This window comes from Bufo gargarizans, chromosome 3 (genome assembly GCF_014858855.1).
Source record: "Bufo gargarizans isolate SCDJY-AF-19 chromosome 3, ASM1485885v1, whole genome shotgun sequence".
Lineage (NCBI taxonomy): Eukaryota > Metazoa > Chordata > Amphibia > Anura > Bufonidae > Bufo > Bufo gargarizans.
This window is the reverse complement of record NC_058082.1, coordinates 564,424,577-564,441,749: the sequence shown is the minus strand read 5'-3', so window position 1 is coordinate 564,441,749 and position 17,173 is coordinate 564,424,577. Positions and strand designations below refer to the sequence as shown.

The following is a 17,173-nucleotide window of genomic DNA, read 5'->3' as shown; positions in this document are numbered from 1 at the left end:
GCACCCAGGCAGAGGAGGGAGGTCCCGTAACAGAGAATCTGTCTTCATGTCAGCAGAGAATTAGTCTGCATGTCATAGCAGAGAATGAGGCTTCACGTCAGCCACCACTGCAACAGTCCATTGGCATATATTTAGGCCCAGCACCCAGGCAGAGGAGAGAGCTCCCGTAACAGACAATCTGGCTTCATGTCAGCAGAGAATTAGTCTGCATGTCATAGCAGAGAATGAGGCTTCACGTCAGCCACCACTGCAACAGTCCATTGGCATATATTTAGGCCTAGCACACAGGCAGAGGAGAGAGGTCCCGTAACAGACAATCTGGCTTCATGTCAGCAGAGAATCAGTCTGCATGTCATAGCAGAGAATGAGGCTTCACGTCACCCACCACTGCAACAGTCCATTGGCATATATTTAGGCCTAGCACACAGGCAGAGCAGAGAGGTCCCGTAACAGACAATCTGGCTTCATGACAGCAGAGAATCAGTCTGCATGTCATAGCAGAGAATGAGGCTTCACGTCACCCACCACTGCAACAGTCCATTGGCATATATTTAGGCCTAGCACACAGGCAGAGCAGAGAGGTCCCGTAACAGACAATCTGGCTTCATGACAGCAGAGAATCAGTCTGCATGTCATAGCAGAGAATGAGGCTTCACGTCACCCACCACTGCAACAGTCCATTGGCATATATTTAGGCCCAGCACACACACAGGCAGAGGAGAGAGGTCCCGTAACAGAGAATCTGTCTTCATGTCAGCAGAGAATCAGTCTGCATGTCATAGCAGAGAATGAGGCTTCACGTCACCCACCACTGCAACAGTCCATTGGCATATATTTAGGCCCAGCACCCAGGCAGAGGAGGGAGGTCCCGTAACAGAGAATCTGTCTTCATGTCAGCAGAGAATTAGTCTGCATGTCATAGCAGAGAATGAGGCTTCACGTCACCCACCACTGCAACAGTCCATTGGCATATATTTAGGCCCAGCACACACACAGGCAGAGGAGAGAGGTCCCGTAACAGAGAATCTGGCTTCATGTCAGCAGAGAATCAGTCTGCATGTCATAGCAGAGAATGAGGCTTCACGTCAGCCACCACTGCAACAGTCCATTGGCATATATTTAGGCCCAGCACACACACAGGCAGAGGAGAGAGGTCCCGTAACAGAGGATCTGGCTTCATGTCAGCAGAGAATCAGTCTGCATGTCATAGCAGAGAATCAGGCTTCACGTCAGCCACCACTGCAACAGTCCATTGTCATAAATTTAGGCCCAGCACCCAGGCAGAGGAGAGAGGTCCCGTAACAGACAATCTGGCTTCATGTCAGCAGAGAATTAGTCTGCATGTCATAGCAGAGAATGAGGCTTCACGTCAGCCACCACTGCAACAGTCCATTGGCATATATTTAGGCCTAGCACACAGGCAGAGGAGAGAGGTCCCGTAACAGACAATCTGGCTTCATGTCAGCAGAGAATCAGTCTGCATGTCATAGCAGAGAATGAGGCTTCACGTCACCCACCACTGCAACAGTCCATTGGCATATATTTAGGCCTAGCACACAGGCAGAGCAGAGAGGTCCCGTAACAGACAATCTGGCTTCATGACAGCAGAGAATCAGTCTGCATGTCATAGCAGAGAATGAGGCTTCACGTCACCCACCACTGCAACAGTCCATTGGCATATATTTAGGCCTAGCACACAGGCAGAGCAGAGAGGTCCCGTAACAGACAATCTGGCTTCATGACAGCAGAGAATCAGTCTGCATGTCATAGCAGAGAATGAGGCTTCACGTCACCCACCACTGCAACAGTCCATTGGCATATATTTAGGCCTAGCACACAGGCAGAGCAGAGAGGTCCCGTAACAGACAATCTGGCTTCATGACAGCAGAGAATCAGTCTGCATGTCATAGCAGAGAATGAGGCTTCACGTCACCCACCACTGCAACAGTCCATTGGCATATATTTAGGCCTAGCACACAGGCAGAGCAGAGAGGTCCCGTAACAGACAATCTGGCTTCATGACAGCAGAGAATCAGTCTGCATGTCATAGCAGAGAATGAGGCTTCACGTCACCCACCACTGCAACAGTCCATTGGCATATATTTAGGCCTAGCACACAGGCAGAGCAGAGAGGTCCCGTAACAGACAATCTGGCTTCATGACAGCAGAGAATCAGTCTGCATGTCATAGCAGAGAATGAGGCTTCACGTCACCCACCACTGCAACAGTCCATTGGCATATATTTAGGCCCAGCACACACACAGGCAGAGGAGAGAGGTCCCGTAACAGAGAATCTGTCTTCATGTCAGCAGAGAATCAGTCTGCATGTCATAGCAGAGAATGAGGCTTCACGTCAGCCACCACTGCAACAGTCCATTGGCATATATTTAGGCCCAGCACCCAGGCAGAGGAGGGAGGTCCCGTAACAGAGAATCTGTCTTCATGTCAGCAGAGAATTAGTCTGCATGTCATAGCAGAGAATGAGGCTTCACGTCAGCCACCACTGCAACAGTCCATTGGCATATATTTAGGCCCAGCACACACACAGGCAGAGGAGAGAGGTCCCGTAACAGAGAATCTGTCTTCATGTCAGCAGAGAATTAGTCTGCATGTCATAGCAGAGAATCAGGCTTCACGTCACCCACCACTGCAACAGTCCATTGGCATATATTTAGGCCCAGCACCCAGGCAGAGGAGGGAGGTCCCGTAACAGAGAATCTGTCTTCATGTCAGCAGAGAATTAGTCTGCATGTCATAGCAGAGAATGAGGCTTCACGTCAGCCACCACTGCAACAGTCCATTGGCATATATTTAGGCCCAGCACACACACAGGCAGAGGAGAGAGGTCCCGTAACAGACAATCTGGCTTCATGTCAGCAGAGAATTAGTCTGCATGTCATAGCAGAGAATGAGGCTTCACGTCACCCACCACTGCAACAGTCCATTGGCATATATTTAGGCCCAGCACCCAGGCAGAGGAGGGAGGTCCCGTAACAGAGAATCTGTCTTCATGTCAGCAGAGAATTAGTCTGCATGTCATAGCAGAGAATGAGGCTTCACGTCACCCACCACTGCAACAGTCCATTGGCATATATTTAGGCCCAGCACCCAGGCAGAGGAGGGAGGTCCCGTAACAGAGAATCTGTCTTCATGTCAGCAGAGAATTAGTCTGCATGTCATAGCAGAGAATGAGGCTTCACGTCAGCCACCACTGCAACAGTCCATTGGCATATATTTAGGCCCAGCACACACACAGGCAGAGGAGAGAGGTCCCGTAACAGAGAATCTGTCTTCATGTCAGCAGAGAATTAGTCTGCATGTCATAGCAGAGAATGAGGCTTCACGTCAGCCACCACTGCAACAGTCCATTGGCATATATTTAGGCCCAGCACACACACAGGCAGAGGAGAGAGGTCCCGTAACAGACAATCTGGCTTCATGTCAGCAGAGAATTAGTCTGCATGTCATAGCAGAGAATGAGGCTTCACGTCACCCACCACTGCAACAGTCCATTGGCATATATTTAGGCCCAGCACCCAGGCAGAGGAGGGAGGTCCCGTAACAGAGAATCTGTCTTCATGTCAGCAGAGAATTAGTCTGCATGTCATAGCAGAGAATGAGGCTTCACGTCAGCCACCACTGCAACAGTCCATTGGCATATATTTAGGCCCAGCACACACACAGGCAGAGGAGAGAGGTCCCGTAACAGAGGATCTGGCTTCATGTCAGCAGAGAATCAGTCTGCATGTCATAGCAGAGAATCAGGCTTCACGTCAGCCACCACTGCAACAGTCCATTGGCATATATTTAGGCCTAGCACACAGGCAGAGGAGAGAGGTCCCGTAACAGACAATCTGGCTTCATGTCAGCAGAGAATCAGTCTGCATGTCATAGCAGAGAATGAGGCTTCACGTCAGCCACCACTGCAACAGTCCATTGTCATAAATTTAGGCCCAGCACCCAGGCAGAGGAGGGAGGTCCCGTAACAGACAATCTGGCTTCATGTCAGCAGAGAATTAGTCTGCATGTCATAGCAGAGAATCAGGCTTCATGTCAGCCACCACTGCAACAGTCCATTGGCATATATTTAGGCCTAGCACACAGGCAGAGGAGAGGTTCATTCAACTTTGGGTAGCATCGCAATATAATGGTAAAATGAAAATAAAAATAGGATTGAATGAGGAAGTGCCCTGGAGTCCAATAATATATGGTTATGGGGAGGTAGTTAATGTCTAATCTGGACAAGGGACGGACAGGTCCTGTGGGATCCATGCCTGGTTCATTTTTATGAACGTCAGCTTGTCCACATTGGCTGTAGACAGGCGGCTGCGTTTGTCTGTAATGACGCCCCCTGCCGTGCTGAATACACGTTCAGACAAAACGCTGGCTGCCGGGCAGGCCAGCACCTCCAAGGCATAAAAGGCTAGCTCTGGCCACGTGGACAATTTAGAGACCCAGAAGTTGAATGGGGCCGAACCATCAGTCAGTACGTGGAGGGGTGTGCACACGTACTGTTCCACCATGTTAGTGAAATGTTGCCTCCTGCTAACACGTTGCGTATCAGGTGGTGGTGCAGTTAGCTGTGGCGTGTTGACAAAAGTTTTCCACATCTCTGCCATGCTAACCCTGCCCTCAGAGGAGCTGGCCGTGACACAGCTGCCTTGGCGACCTCTTGCTCCTCCTCTGCCTTGGCCTTGGGCTTCCACTTGTTCCCCTGTGACATTTGGGAATGCTCTCAGTAGCGCGTCTACCAACGTGCGCTTGTACTCGCGCATCTTCCTATCACGCTCCAGTGCAGGAAGTAAGGTGGGCACATTGTCTTTGTAGCGTGGATCCAGCAGGGTGGCAACCCAGTAGTCCGCACAGGTTAAAATGTGGGCAACTCTGCTGTCGTTGCGCAGGCACTGCAGCATGTAGTCGCTCATGTGTGCCAGGCTGCCCAGGGATAAGGACAAGCTGTCCTCTGTGGGAGGCGTATCGTCATCGTCCTGCCTTTCCCCCCAGCCACGCACCAGTGATGGACCCGAGCTGCGTTGGGTGCCACCCCGCTGTGACCATGCTTCATCCTCATCCTCCTCCACCTCCTCCTCATCCTCGTCCTCCTCGTCCTCCAGTAGTGGGCCCTGGCTGGCCACATTTGTACCTGGCCTCTGCTGTTGCCAAAAACCTCCCTCTGAGTCACTTCGAAGAGACTGGCCTGAAAGTGCTAAAAATGACCCCTCTTCCTCCTCCTCCTCCTCCTCCTCCTGGGCCACCTCCTCTTCCATCATCGCCCTAAGTGTTTTCTCAAGGAGACATAGAAGTGGTATTGTAACGCTGATAACGGTGTCATCGCCACTGGCCATGTTGGTGGAGTACTCGAAACAGCGCAACAGGGCACACAGGTCTCGCATGGAGGCCCAGTCATTGGTGGTGAAGTGGTGCTGTTCTGTAGTGCGACTGACCCGTGCGTGCTGCAGCTGAAACTCCACTATGGCCTGCTGCTGCTCGCACAGTCTGTCCAGCATGTGCAAGGTGGAGTTCCACCTGGTGGGCACGTCGCATATGAGGCGGTGAGCGGGAAGGCCGAAGTTACGCTGTAGCGCAGACAGGCGAGCAGCAGCAGGATGTGAACGCCGGAAGCGCGAACAGACGGCCCGCACTTTATGCAGCAGCTCTGACATGTCGGGGTAGTTGTGAATGAACTTCTGCACCACCAAATTCAGCACATGCGCCAAGCAAGGGATGTGCGTCAAATTGGCTAGTCCCAGAGCTGCAACGAGATTTCGCCCATTATCACACACCACCAGGCCGGGCTTGAGGCTCACCGGCAGCAACCACTCGTCGGTCTGTTGTTCTATACCCCGCCACAACTCCTGTGCGGTGTGGGGCCTGTCCCCCAAACATATGAGTTTCAGAATGGCCTGCTGACGTTTACCCCGGGCTGTGCTGAAGTTGGTGGTGAAGGTGTGTGGCTGACTGGATGAGCAGGTGGAAGAAGAGGAGGAGGAAGCCGAGAAGGAGGAGGTGGCAACAGGAGGCAAAGAATGTTGCCCTGCGATCCTTGGCGGCGGAAGGACGTGCGCCAAACAGCTCTCCGCCTGGGGCCCAGCTGCCACTACATTTACCCAGTGTGCAGTTAGGGAGATATAGCGTCCCTGGCCGTGCTTACTGGTCCACGTATCTGTGGTTAGGTGGACCTTGCCACAGATGGCGTTGCGCAGTGCACACTTGATTTTATCGGATACTTGGTTGTGCAGGGAAGGCACGGCTCTCTTGGAGAAGTAGTGCCGGCTGGGAACAACATACTGTGGGACAGCAAGCGACATGAGCTGTTTGAAGCTGTCTGTGTCCACCAGCCTAAATGACAGCATTTCATAGGCCAGTAGTTTAGAAATGCTGGCATTCAGGGCCAGGGATCGAGGGTGGCTAGGTGGGAATTTACACTTTCTATCAAATGTTTGTGAGATGGAGAGCTGAACGCTGGCGTGTGACATGGTTGAGACGCTTGGTGACGGAGGTGGTGGTGGTGGTGTTGGTGGTACATCCCCTGTTTGCTGGGCGGCAGGTGCCAACGTTCCTCCAGAGGCGGAGGAAGAGGCCGAGGCGGCAGCAGCAGAAGAGGCCGAGGCGGCAGCAGCAGAAGAGGTAGCAGGGGGAGCCTGAGTTACTTCCTTGGTTTTAAGGTGTTTACTCCATTGCAGTTCATGCTTTGCATGCAGGTGCCTGGTCATGCAGGTTGTGCTCAGGTTCAGAACGTTAATGCCTCGCTTCAGGCTCTGATGGCACAGCGTGCAAACCACTCGGGTCTTGTCGTCAGCACATTGTTTGAAGAAGTGCCATGCCAGGGAACTCCTTGAAGCTGCCTTTGGGGTGCTCGGTCCCAGATGGCGGCGGTCAGTAGCAGGCGCAGTCTCTTGGCGGCGGGTGTTCTGCTTTTGCCCACTGCTCCCTCTTTTGCTACGCTGTTGGCTCGGTCTCACCACTGCCTCTTCCTCCGAACTGTGAAAGTCAGTGGCACGACCTTCATTCCATGTGGGGTCTAGGACCTCATCGTCCCCTGCATCGTCTTCCACCCAGTCTTGATCCCTGACCTCCTGTTCAGTCTGCACACTGCAGAAAGACGCAGCAGTTGGCACCTGTGTTTCGTCATCATCAGAGACATGCTGAGGTGGTATTCCCATGTCCTCATCATCAGGAAACATAAGTGGTTGTGCGTCAGTGCATTCTATGTCTTTCACCGCTGGGGAAGGGCTAGGTGGATGCCCTTGGGAAACCCTGCCAGCGGAGTCTTCAAACAGCATAAGAGACTGCTGCATAACTTGAGGCTGAGACAGTTTCCCTGGTATGCATGGGGGTGATGTGACAGACTGATGGGGTTGGTTTTCAGGCGCCATCTGTGCGCTTTCTGCAGAAGACTGGGTGGGAGATAATGTGAACGTGCTGGATCCACTGTCGGCCACCCAATTGACTAATGCCTGTACCTGCTCAGGCCTTACCATCCTTAGAACGGCATTGGGCCCCACCATATATCGCTGTAAATTCTGGCGGCTACTGGGACCTGAGGTAGTTGGTACACTAGGACGTGTGGATGTGGCAGAACGGCCACGTCCTCTCCCAGCACCAGAGGGTCCACTAACACCACCACGACCATGTCCACGTCCGCGTCCCTTACTAGATGTTTTTCTCATTGTTATGGTTCACCACAACAACAAATATATTATTTGGCCCAATGTATTGTATTCAAATTCAGCGGGATATAAATTTGAGGCCTAGTATTTAGGCGCTGGGTGACCGGTATGGATTTAGTGACAGAATTAGACTTGGAAATGCACAGAAGCGTGTGTGTGAAGTTATTCTGAATGACCCTATGTGCACCTTGAATATTATATACCCTTTTAGGGATAGATTTCAAATAGCTCTGATATAGCAGAAACCACTAAATTATGAAATTGCTAAATTGGGAATTGTATTTCAACCCAGAACAAGAAATGTGCTTGAACGGACACTAAATAACTCGCCCAGCTACAGCACTAGGGACAGATTTAGCTGGATATAAATTTGAGGCCTAGTATTTAGGCGCTGGGTGACCGGTATGGATTTAGTGACAGAATTAGACTTGGAAATGCACAGAAGCGTGTGTGTGAAGTTATTCTGAATGACCCTATGTGCACCTTGAATATTATATACCCTTTTAGGGATAGATTTCAAATAGCTCTGATATAGCAGAAACCACTAAATTATGAAATTGCTAAATTGGGAATTGTATTTCAACCCAGAACAAAAAATGTGCTTTGACGGACACTAAATAACTTTCCCAGCCACAACAGGACAGCGTTAACGAGAGATTTAGCAGGATATAAATTTGAGGCCTAGTATTTAGGCGCTGGGTGACAGGTATGGGTTTAGTGACAGAATTAGACTTGGAAATACACAGTAGCGGGTGTGTGTGAAGTTATTCTGAATGACCCAATGTGCACCTTGAATATTATATACCCTTTTAGGGATAGATTTCAAATAGCTCTGATATAGCAGAAACCACTAAATTATGAAATTGTTAAATTGGGAATTGTATTTAAACCCAGAACAAAAAATGTGCTTTGACGGACACTAAATAACTTTCCCAGCCACAACAGGACAGCGTTAACGAGAGATTTAGCAGGATATAAATTTGAGGCCTAGTATTTAGGCGCTGGGTGACAGGTATGGGTTTAGTGACAGAATTAGACTTGGAAATACACAGTAGCGGGTGTGTGTGAAGTTATTCTGAATGACCCAATGTGCACCTTGAATATTATATACCCTTTTAGGGATAGATTTCAAATAGCTCTGATATAGCAGAAACCACTAAATTATGAAATTGTTAAATTGGGAATTGTATTTAAACCCAGAACAAAAAATGTGCTTTGACGGACACTAAATAACTTTCCCAGCCACAACAGGACAGCGTTAACGAGAGATTTAGCAGGATATAAATTTGAGGCCTAGTATTTAGGCGCTGGGTGACAGGTATGGGTTTAGTGACAGAATTAGACTTGGAAATACACAGTAGCGGGTGTGTGTGAAGTTATTCTGAATGACCCAATGTGCACCTTGAATATTATATACCCTTTTAGGGATAGATTTCAAATAGCTCTGATATAGCAGAAACCACTAAATTATGAAATTGTTAAATTGGGAATTGTATTTAAACCCAGAACAAAAAATGTGCTTTGACGGACACTAAATAACTTTCCCAGCCACAACAGGACAGCGTTAACGAGAGATTTAGCAGGATATAAATTTGAGGCCTAGTATTTAGGCGCTGGGTGACAGGTATGGGTTTAGTGACAGAATTAGACTTGGAAATACACAGTAGCGGGTGTGTGTGAAGTTATTCTGAATGACCCAATGTGCACCTTGAATATTATATACCCTTTTAGGGATAGATTTCAAATAGCTCTGATATAGCAGAAACCACTAAATTATGAAATTGTTAAATTGGGAATTGTATTTAAACCCAGAACAAAAAATGTGCTTTGACGGACACTAAATAACTTTCCCAGCCACAACAGGACAGCGTTAACGAGAGATTTAGCAGGATATAAATTTGAGGCCTAGTATTTAGGCGCTGGGTGACAGGTATGGGTTTAGTGACAGAATTAGACTTGGAAATACACAGTAGCGGGTGTGTGTGAAGTTATTCTGAATGACCCAATGTGCACCTTGAATATTATATACCCTTTTAGGGATAGATTTCAAATAGCTCTGATATAGCAGAAACCACTAAATTATGAAATTGCTAAATTGGGAATTGTATTTCAACCCAGAACAAGAAATGTGCTTGAACGGACACTAAATAACTCGCCCAGCTACAGCACTAGGGACAGATTTAGCTGGATATAAATTTGAGGCCTAGTATTTAGGCGCTGGGTGACCGGTATGGATTTAGTGACAGAATTAGACTTGGAAATGCACAGAAGCGTGTGTGTGAAGTTATTCTGAATGACCCTATGTGCACCTTGAATATTATATACCCTTTTAGGGATAGATTTCAAATAGCTCTGATATAGCAGAAACCACTAAATTATGAAATTGCTAAATTGGGAATTGTATTTCAACCCAGAACAAAAAATGTGCTTTGACGGACACTAAATAACTTTCCCAGCCACAACAGGACAGCGTTAACGAGAGATTTAGCAGGATATAAATTTGAGGCCTAGTATTTAGGCGCTGGGTGACAGGTATGGGTTTAGTGACAGAATTAGACTTGGAAATACACAGTAGCGGGTGTGTGTGAAGTTATTCTGAATGACCCAATGTGCACCTTGAATATTATATACCCTTTTAGGGATAGATTTCAAATAGCTCTGATATAGCAGAAACCACTAAATTATGAAATTGCTAAATTGGGAATTGTATTTCAACCCAGAACAAGAAATGTGCTTGAACGGACACTAAATAACTCGCCCAGCTACAGCACTAAGGACAGATTTAGCGGGATATAAATTTGAGACCTAGTATTTAGGCGCTGGGTGACAGGTATGGGTTTAGTGCCAGAATTAGACTTGGAAATACACAGTAGCGGGTGTGTGTGAAGTTATTCTGAATGACCCAATGTGCACCTTGAATATTATATACCCTTTTAGGGATAGATTTCAAATAGCTCTGATATAGCAGAAACCACTAAATTATGAAATTGCTAAATTGGGAATTGTATTTCAACCCAGAACAAGAAATGTGCTTGAACGGACACTAAATAACTCGCCCAGCTACAGCACTAAGGACAGATTTAGCGGGATATAAATTTGAGGCCTAGTATTTAGGCGCTGGGTGACAGGTATGGGTTTAGTGCCAGAATTAGACTTGGAAATACACAGTAGCGGGTGTGTGTGAAGTTATTCTGAATGACCCAATGTGCACCTTGAATATTATATACCCTTTTAGGGATAGATTTCAAATAGCTCTGATATAGCAGAAACCACTAAATTATGAAATTGCTAAATTGGGAATTGTATTTCAACCCAGAACAAGAAATGTGCTTGAACGGACACTAAATAACTCGCCCAGCTACAGCACTAAGGACAGATTTAGCGGGATATAAATTTGAGGCCTAGTATTTAGGCGCTGGGTGACAGGTATGGGTTTAGTGCCAGAATTAGACTTGGAAATACACAGTAGCGGGTGTGTGTGAAGTTATTCTGAATGACCCAATGTGCACCTTGAATATTATATACCCTTTTAGGGATAGATTTCAAATAGCTCTGATATAGCAGAAACCACTAAATTATGAAATTGCTAAATTGGGAATTGTATTTCAACCCAGAACAAGAAATGTGCTTGAACGGACACTAAATAACTCGCCCAGCTACAGCACTAGGGACAGATTTAGCTGGATATAAATTTGAGGCCTAGTATTTAGGCGCTGCGTGACAGGTATGGGTTTAGTGACAGAATTAGACTTGGAAATACACAGTAGCGGGTGTGTGTGAAGTTATTCTGAATGACCCAATGTGCACCTTGAATATTATATACCCTTTTAGGGATAGATTTCAAATAGCTCTGATATAGCAGAAACCACTAAATTATGAAATTGCTAAATTGGGAATTGTATTTCAACCCAGAACAAGAAATGTGCTTGAACGGACACTAAATAACTCGCCCAGCTACAGCACTAGGGACAGATTTAGCTGGATATAAATTTGAGGCCTAGTATTTAGGCGCTGGGTGACCGGTATGGATTTAGTGACAGAATTAGACTGGGATATGGCCAAAAAATAAACAGACTATTGCTGGTTAAATGCACTTGGTGTGACAGCTTCACCCTGATGTAGGCTTTAGCCAAAAAACAACCACACCATTGAGGGTTAAATGCACTTGGTGACAGGCGCAGCTTGCCCCTGATTTAGTATATGGCCAAAAAATGAACAGACTATTGCTGGTTAAATGCACTTGGTGTGACAGCTTCACCCTGATGTAGGCTTTAGCCAAAAAACAACCACACCATTGAGGGTTAAATCCACTTGGTGACAGGCGCAGCTTGCCCCTGATTTTGTATATGGCCAAAAAATGAACAGACTATTGCTGGTTAAATGCACTTGGTGTGACAGCTTCACCCTGATGTAGGCTTTAGCCAAAAAACAACCACACCATTGAGGGTTAAATGCACTTGGTCGCAGCTTGTGCTGGCGCACCACAAGACACAAAATGGCCGCCGATCACCCCAGAAAAATGTGACTGACAAACGGTCTGTGCAGCCTAAAAACAGTGAGCAATTGAGGATCAGCAGCTCAATGATCCACAGCTGCAGATCGATCAGTTAATCAAGTCCTTTGGAGGAGTTAATCTGCCTAATCTCGCCCTACTGTCGCAGCCGCAACCTCTCCCTACGCTAATCAGAGCAGAGTGACGGGCGGCGCTATGTGACTCCAGCTTAAATAGAGGCTGGGTCACATGGTGCTCTGGCCAATCACAGCCATGCCAATAGTAGGCATGGCTGTGATGGCCTCTTGGGGCAAGTAGTATGACGCTTGTTGATTGGCTGCTTTGCAGCCTTTCAAAAAGCGCCAAGAAAGCGTCACAAAAGCGCGAAGAAAGCGACGAACACCGAACCCGAACCCGGACTTTTACGAAAATGTCCGGGTTCGGGTCCGTGTCACGGACACCCCAAAATTCGGTACGAACCCGAACTATACAGTTCGAGTTCGCTCATCCCTAGCTATCACCTCTCCTGACATGTCCGTTTTAGAAGCTACATGCATTCCCCATGGAATAACAATTCTGGAGCCTCCATTCTTATGGCTCTGTGCCATTCCTCTATTATCCCTGTTAGCAGCTATGAATAGGTTGCCAGCGATCGGCATGGGTGTTACCACTCCGAGGTCTGACACTGGCAGCGCTGATCGGATAATGTCAGACTGTGCAGGGACACGCAGCCAGCAGGTAACACCCAGGTGGACCATCATTGCTAATTCCTTGCATTCTATCCATAACTCCTAGTAGGGATAATAGAGGAATGACGCAACGTAGATTCTCAAGAATTATTATTATGTGGGGAATGCTAGTCGTTTCTAAAATGGACATGTAAGGAGAGGTGGCCGCTCCCCTTTAATGTCACGGTAAGGGCCCATTCACACAACCACACATTGTTTGCGGTCCACAAAATGCGGATCCGTTGTCAAATATCTAAAGTCTAATACGTGATACTTCTACATCCGTTCCACATGTTGACACAATACGTAAGGTACGTATCCGCGTGTTTTCTGTTGTTTTCGGATCTGCAAAAAAAAAACAAAGTATCATTTTTAATAAAGCGTCAAAGGTGACATGACAGGGCATTAAAGTTTGCGGACACGGATCCACAAAATACGGGTTGCATACGGAATACGTTCCATGTGCAGTCTGCATTTTTTGCGGAACCGTAGACTTGAATGAGGCCACGGACTGCATTCTGCGGACAAGTATAGGACATTTCTATCTCACCGCTTACGGACATAAGGAAGCGGTTACCACGGTGTGCTCTCCGTGGATTTTGTGGTCCCATAGAAATTAATGGGTCTGCATCTGTTCTGCAAATTTGCGGAAAGAAAAATACGATCATGTGAATAGGCCCTTTTTATTCTCTAGTGAAAGATGAGTATAAAGTGCTAATTGCACAAGTATTCATGCCCTAAAGGTAGTAGGTGTTAATGACTCCTGTGGCGGTAATTGCTGCGTATTACAGTGTGCGTACTATTCTATCAACTTTGCATAACTATTCAAACCCCTCTTCAAACCCTTTGAAGTTACCCAAAGACTGTGTTGTTATGTTCCCTCCAAGCCTCTTTTGGGAGGAAGTGGGTGGGGGGGGGGGGGTGAATACTTATTTCACGTGGGGGGATTGGGGGGTGAATACTTATTTCACGGTCAGTCTTTTGGATTGACTGGTTCGGGGTCACCGATCATAATCATATTTACAGAGATCAAACAACAGTGAGACCCGTTTCTTTCAGCTGCAATATGGTGACAAGATCCGGACCCCCGTGGTTCAAGCCAGCCGTACTGAGTCCACCATCTGGGTTTATGATTTGATTGCCCCCTCCAGTGTGCATCTGGATCTATGGATCTTGCCAGTTTCAGACTAGCGCTTAATCCGGCAGGCCGGAGTTCTCCAGATCCGGCCTAGCCAGATACTGCTATTCACCACCTGGGCCCATTGACTATTATGGGAACTGGCGGGGATCCGGCAACTACCTGGCATTTATACTGGGATTCGGCTGGACAAAAAACTGTTGCGTGCAGTGAAATATGTCCGTCCAAATCCTGGCATAAATGTTCGTCGGTTTCCATTATAGTCTATGGCAAGAATCAGCAACCTCCGCGCACTTCAGCTGTTCTGAAACTACAACTCCTAGAATCCTCCTTTCATATCTATGGGAGTTAATAGAACAGCCAAGGATGTGTGCATGCTGGGAGTTGTAGTTTCACAGCAGCTGGAGTGCCGAAGGTTGCGGATCCCTGGTCTATGGGGTCTGGCGGGCCCGCAGCACTCTCTGGCTGTGCTGGATCCGGAGAACCCCGGCAGACTGTTATCTGCCAGATTGCTTTACCGTAAGTGTGAAACTAGCCCAAAGTAAAGCCTTATGCCAGCCTTCCAAAAAAGGCTGAAAAATTCAGAAAAAATTTATGAAAGACCAGCAGAATTTTTTCTTTGATTTTGAGTGTGAATAGAGAAGGACCCGAAATGGGTCGACTTATTTACCCAATTCGTCCTTTTTTTTATATTTTGCCCAAAGAGGGGTTGTCTAGGATTACAAAAACCTGGCCACTTTCTTCCAAAAACAGCCAGACACAACCCATAGTCAGGTGTGGTGCTGTTTCTAGGAGAAGGGAGCCATATTTTTCTAATTCCGGTCACCGAGATGATCGTAGTTGGATGGTAAGTGTTTTTGTTAAGGTTTAAGGTCTAAATGTGCAGGAATTTCCCCTCCTTGTGTCAAGCTCCGATCACATTATATGACGGAGACCTATATAAGTTAAAAATCCTGATTGGGCTTGCTTTTCACATTCCATCCTAATAGATGGATTTCATATAATATACCCATATTATTCAAGCCATATAAACCACACCTGAGCTGCAATACCACACTCAGCCTACCGACAACGGTGGCGCTGTTTGTGGGAAAATAAACCATTTTTCAAACCTACTTATTTTTTAATAAATTGTCAAATGTTTTGTCCTATGTGCAAGTATTCTACATTCACATTTTTATGTCTTTTTTTCTTTTTTTCTTAAGGTGATGTGATGAACTTGCCGCCGTACCTTAGAATGGACTTTTTATTAAATCGTGGTGCTTCAGGAACTAGCAGAGACTTGGGTTTAGGGCAGGCTTGCTTGGAACCTCAGAAAAGCCGAACCCTGAAGCGACCCACAGTTCTGGAACCAATACCCATGGAAAACCCTTCAGCACGTGAAGTACAGTCGTGGCAGCCCAGCGCAGGGGCGGCGGCGGCGGCAGCAGCGGCCGCACCGGTACCTCCACGAGAGGCCACAGAGCTTGGACAGGCAGCTAAAATAAGCAGTTCACAGGAATCGCTGCTGGACTCCCGGGGGCACTTGAAAGGAAATAACCCTTACACAAAATCTTACACCCTGGTATAACAGCAAGAAAAAAAAAAGCTTGTAAATACTAACAGAAAAAACAAAATGCAAATCAAAGCTACCTTTTTCTACTGAATTCCAACATTTATAATTTAAAGAAAAGAGAAAAAAAAAAAAGATTGCCAAAACATTGAAATGACAAATTTTCAAAAACTGTGCAAAGACTCTCTCGTTATCTTTTTGATTTTCCTTTGGATCATCTATAGAACATTCATCTCCTCTTCCGAGATGTCAAACTCTTGAAAGGATTTGGGTTCTTTCTTTATGTTTTTGTTTTTCGATCACATTTGTACCAAAATTTTTTGTACAATCTGGTGCATGAGAACAGTTTACTTGAACGTCCCTAAACACACAAACTAAAGAGAATCCAGATATTAAATTTCAGAGCTATGGAGAAGGAGGGGGGGAATCACGAAGGTCATAAATCTTTCATTTTTTTATTATTATTTTTGATTATTTTTGTTACATAGAGTTCTATCGGAGAAGATTTTTTTTTTTTTTCATTTCAATTATCGTTATGACTCGAATTCTGTCTTTGAGAAATAAAGGGTCTTCTGCCTTCTGCTGTGATGCCTGCTTTAATTTGCCGGCTCATTTTCATTTTCTTTTTTGAAATTTTCGTTACCTATAAGTAGAATATGCACTATACGAGGCTTTAAGATAAGTTTCATTTTTCCAACCCAGCTTGTCCAATCCTGTGTGTTTTTTTTCAGAAAACGTTTTTTAAATGTGATCTCCTTTTATTTTTTATTTATCAGGTGAAATTTTCAGCATTGTCTTTGTATAAAGTCAGGCATGTGATGAAGGGCTGTCATCCAAACCATAAGGGCTCTGATCCACATACTGTACATTCCCAACCTGTAGCCAGTGACTGCAAAGATCTACGCGGGCTGTCCCTTTGGTGCTCAATGGAAATTCAGCTTCTTGAACATCTGCGTGGACACAAATTATGGGTAGAATACTCTAAGGAAAAGGTCTTAAAAAATTTACAAGTAAACAATACAGATTCGTGCAACATCCGATTTGGCCGACCAATTCGGTTCCCAATCTATTCTATTCGATTTGAAAGTGTTCCAGTTGACCTGGAAATTTTTGCATCACACTGAGGTCCTCTAAGACTCATCATTTTTCTCCCTTTTTTTTTACATTTATTTAATTTTTTTCCTCTCTATAGTGCAGAAAATAATTTGGTTGGATAGGTAAATTTAATTAAGATTTGAGAATGTTCCAGAAATTTGGATGAAATCTAAGAAATAAAAAAAAGCCCTTAGTGATGTAATAAAAGGTTGTCTATGGGGCTATCCACACACAGGTTACCTTATCTGCTGGGACCTTCAGCAATCATCTCCAATCTGTGGTGGAGCATGGCAGCAAGTGTGCAATATTCGTGTAGCGCCAACATGCAACTTTTACAGCATCCAAAATTTCAATTTATAGTCTTTTCCAATTCACACATAAATCACAATATATGAAATTGGAATATACAGGGTTTCAAAGTGGATGGGGGGTTGATTTTTGGATTAGTAATCATAGTTTATAGTATAATTAACATTCAAGTTGTAGAATGGTGCTACA

The 17,173-nt window shown here is 46.1% G+C and overlaps 1 protein-coding gene across 1 annotated transcript in view; it reads left to right on the top strand.

Moving 5' to 3' along the window:
- LOC122931830 (Down syndrome cell adhesion molecule homolog) overlaps positions 1-15,598 on the top strand; it is a 53,763-nt gene extending 38,165 nt beyond the window's left edge. Inside the window, exon 6 of the mRNA XM_044285887.1 lies at positions 15,234-15,598. Coding sequence (XP_044141822.1) covers positions 15,234-15,598 — 365 coding nt within the window. The remainder of the gene's footprint in view (positions 1-15,233) is intronic.
- Positions 15,599-17,173: the final 1,575 nt, after the last annotated feature.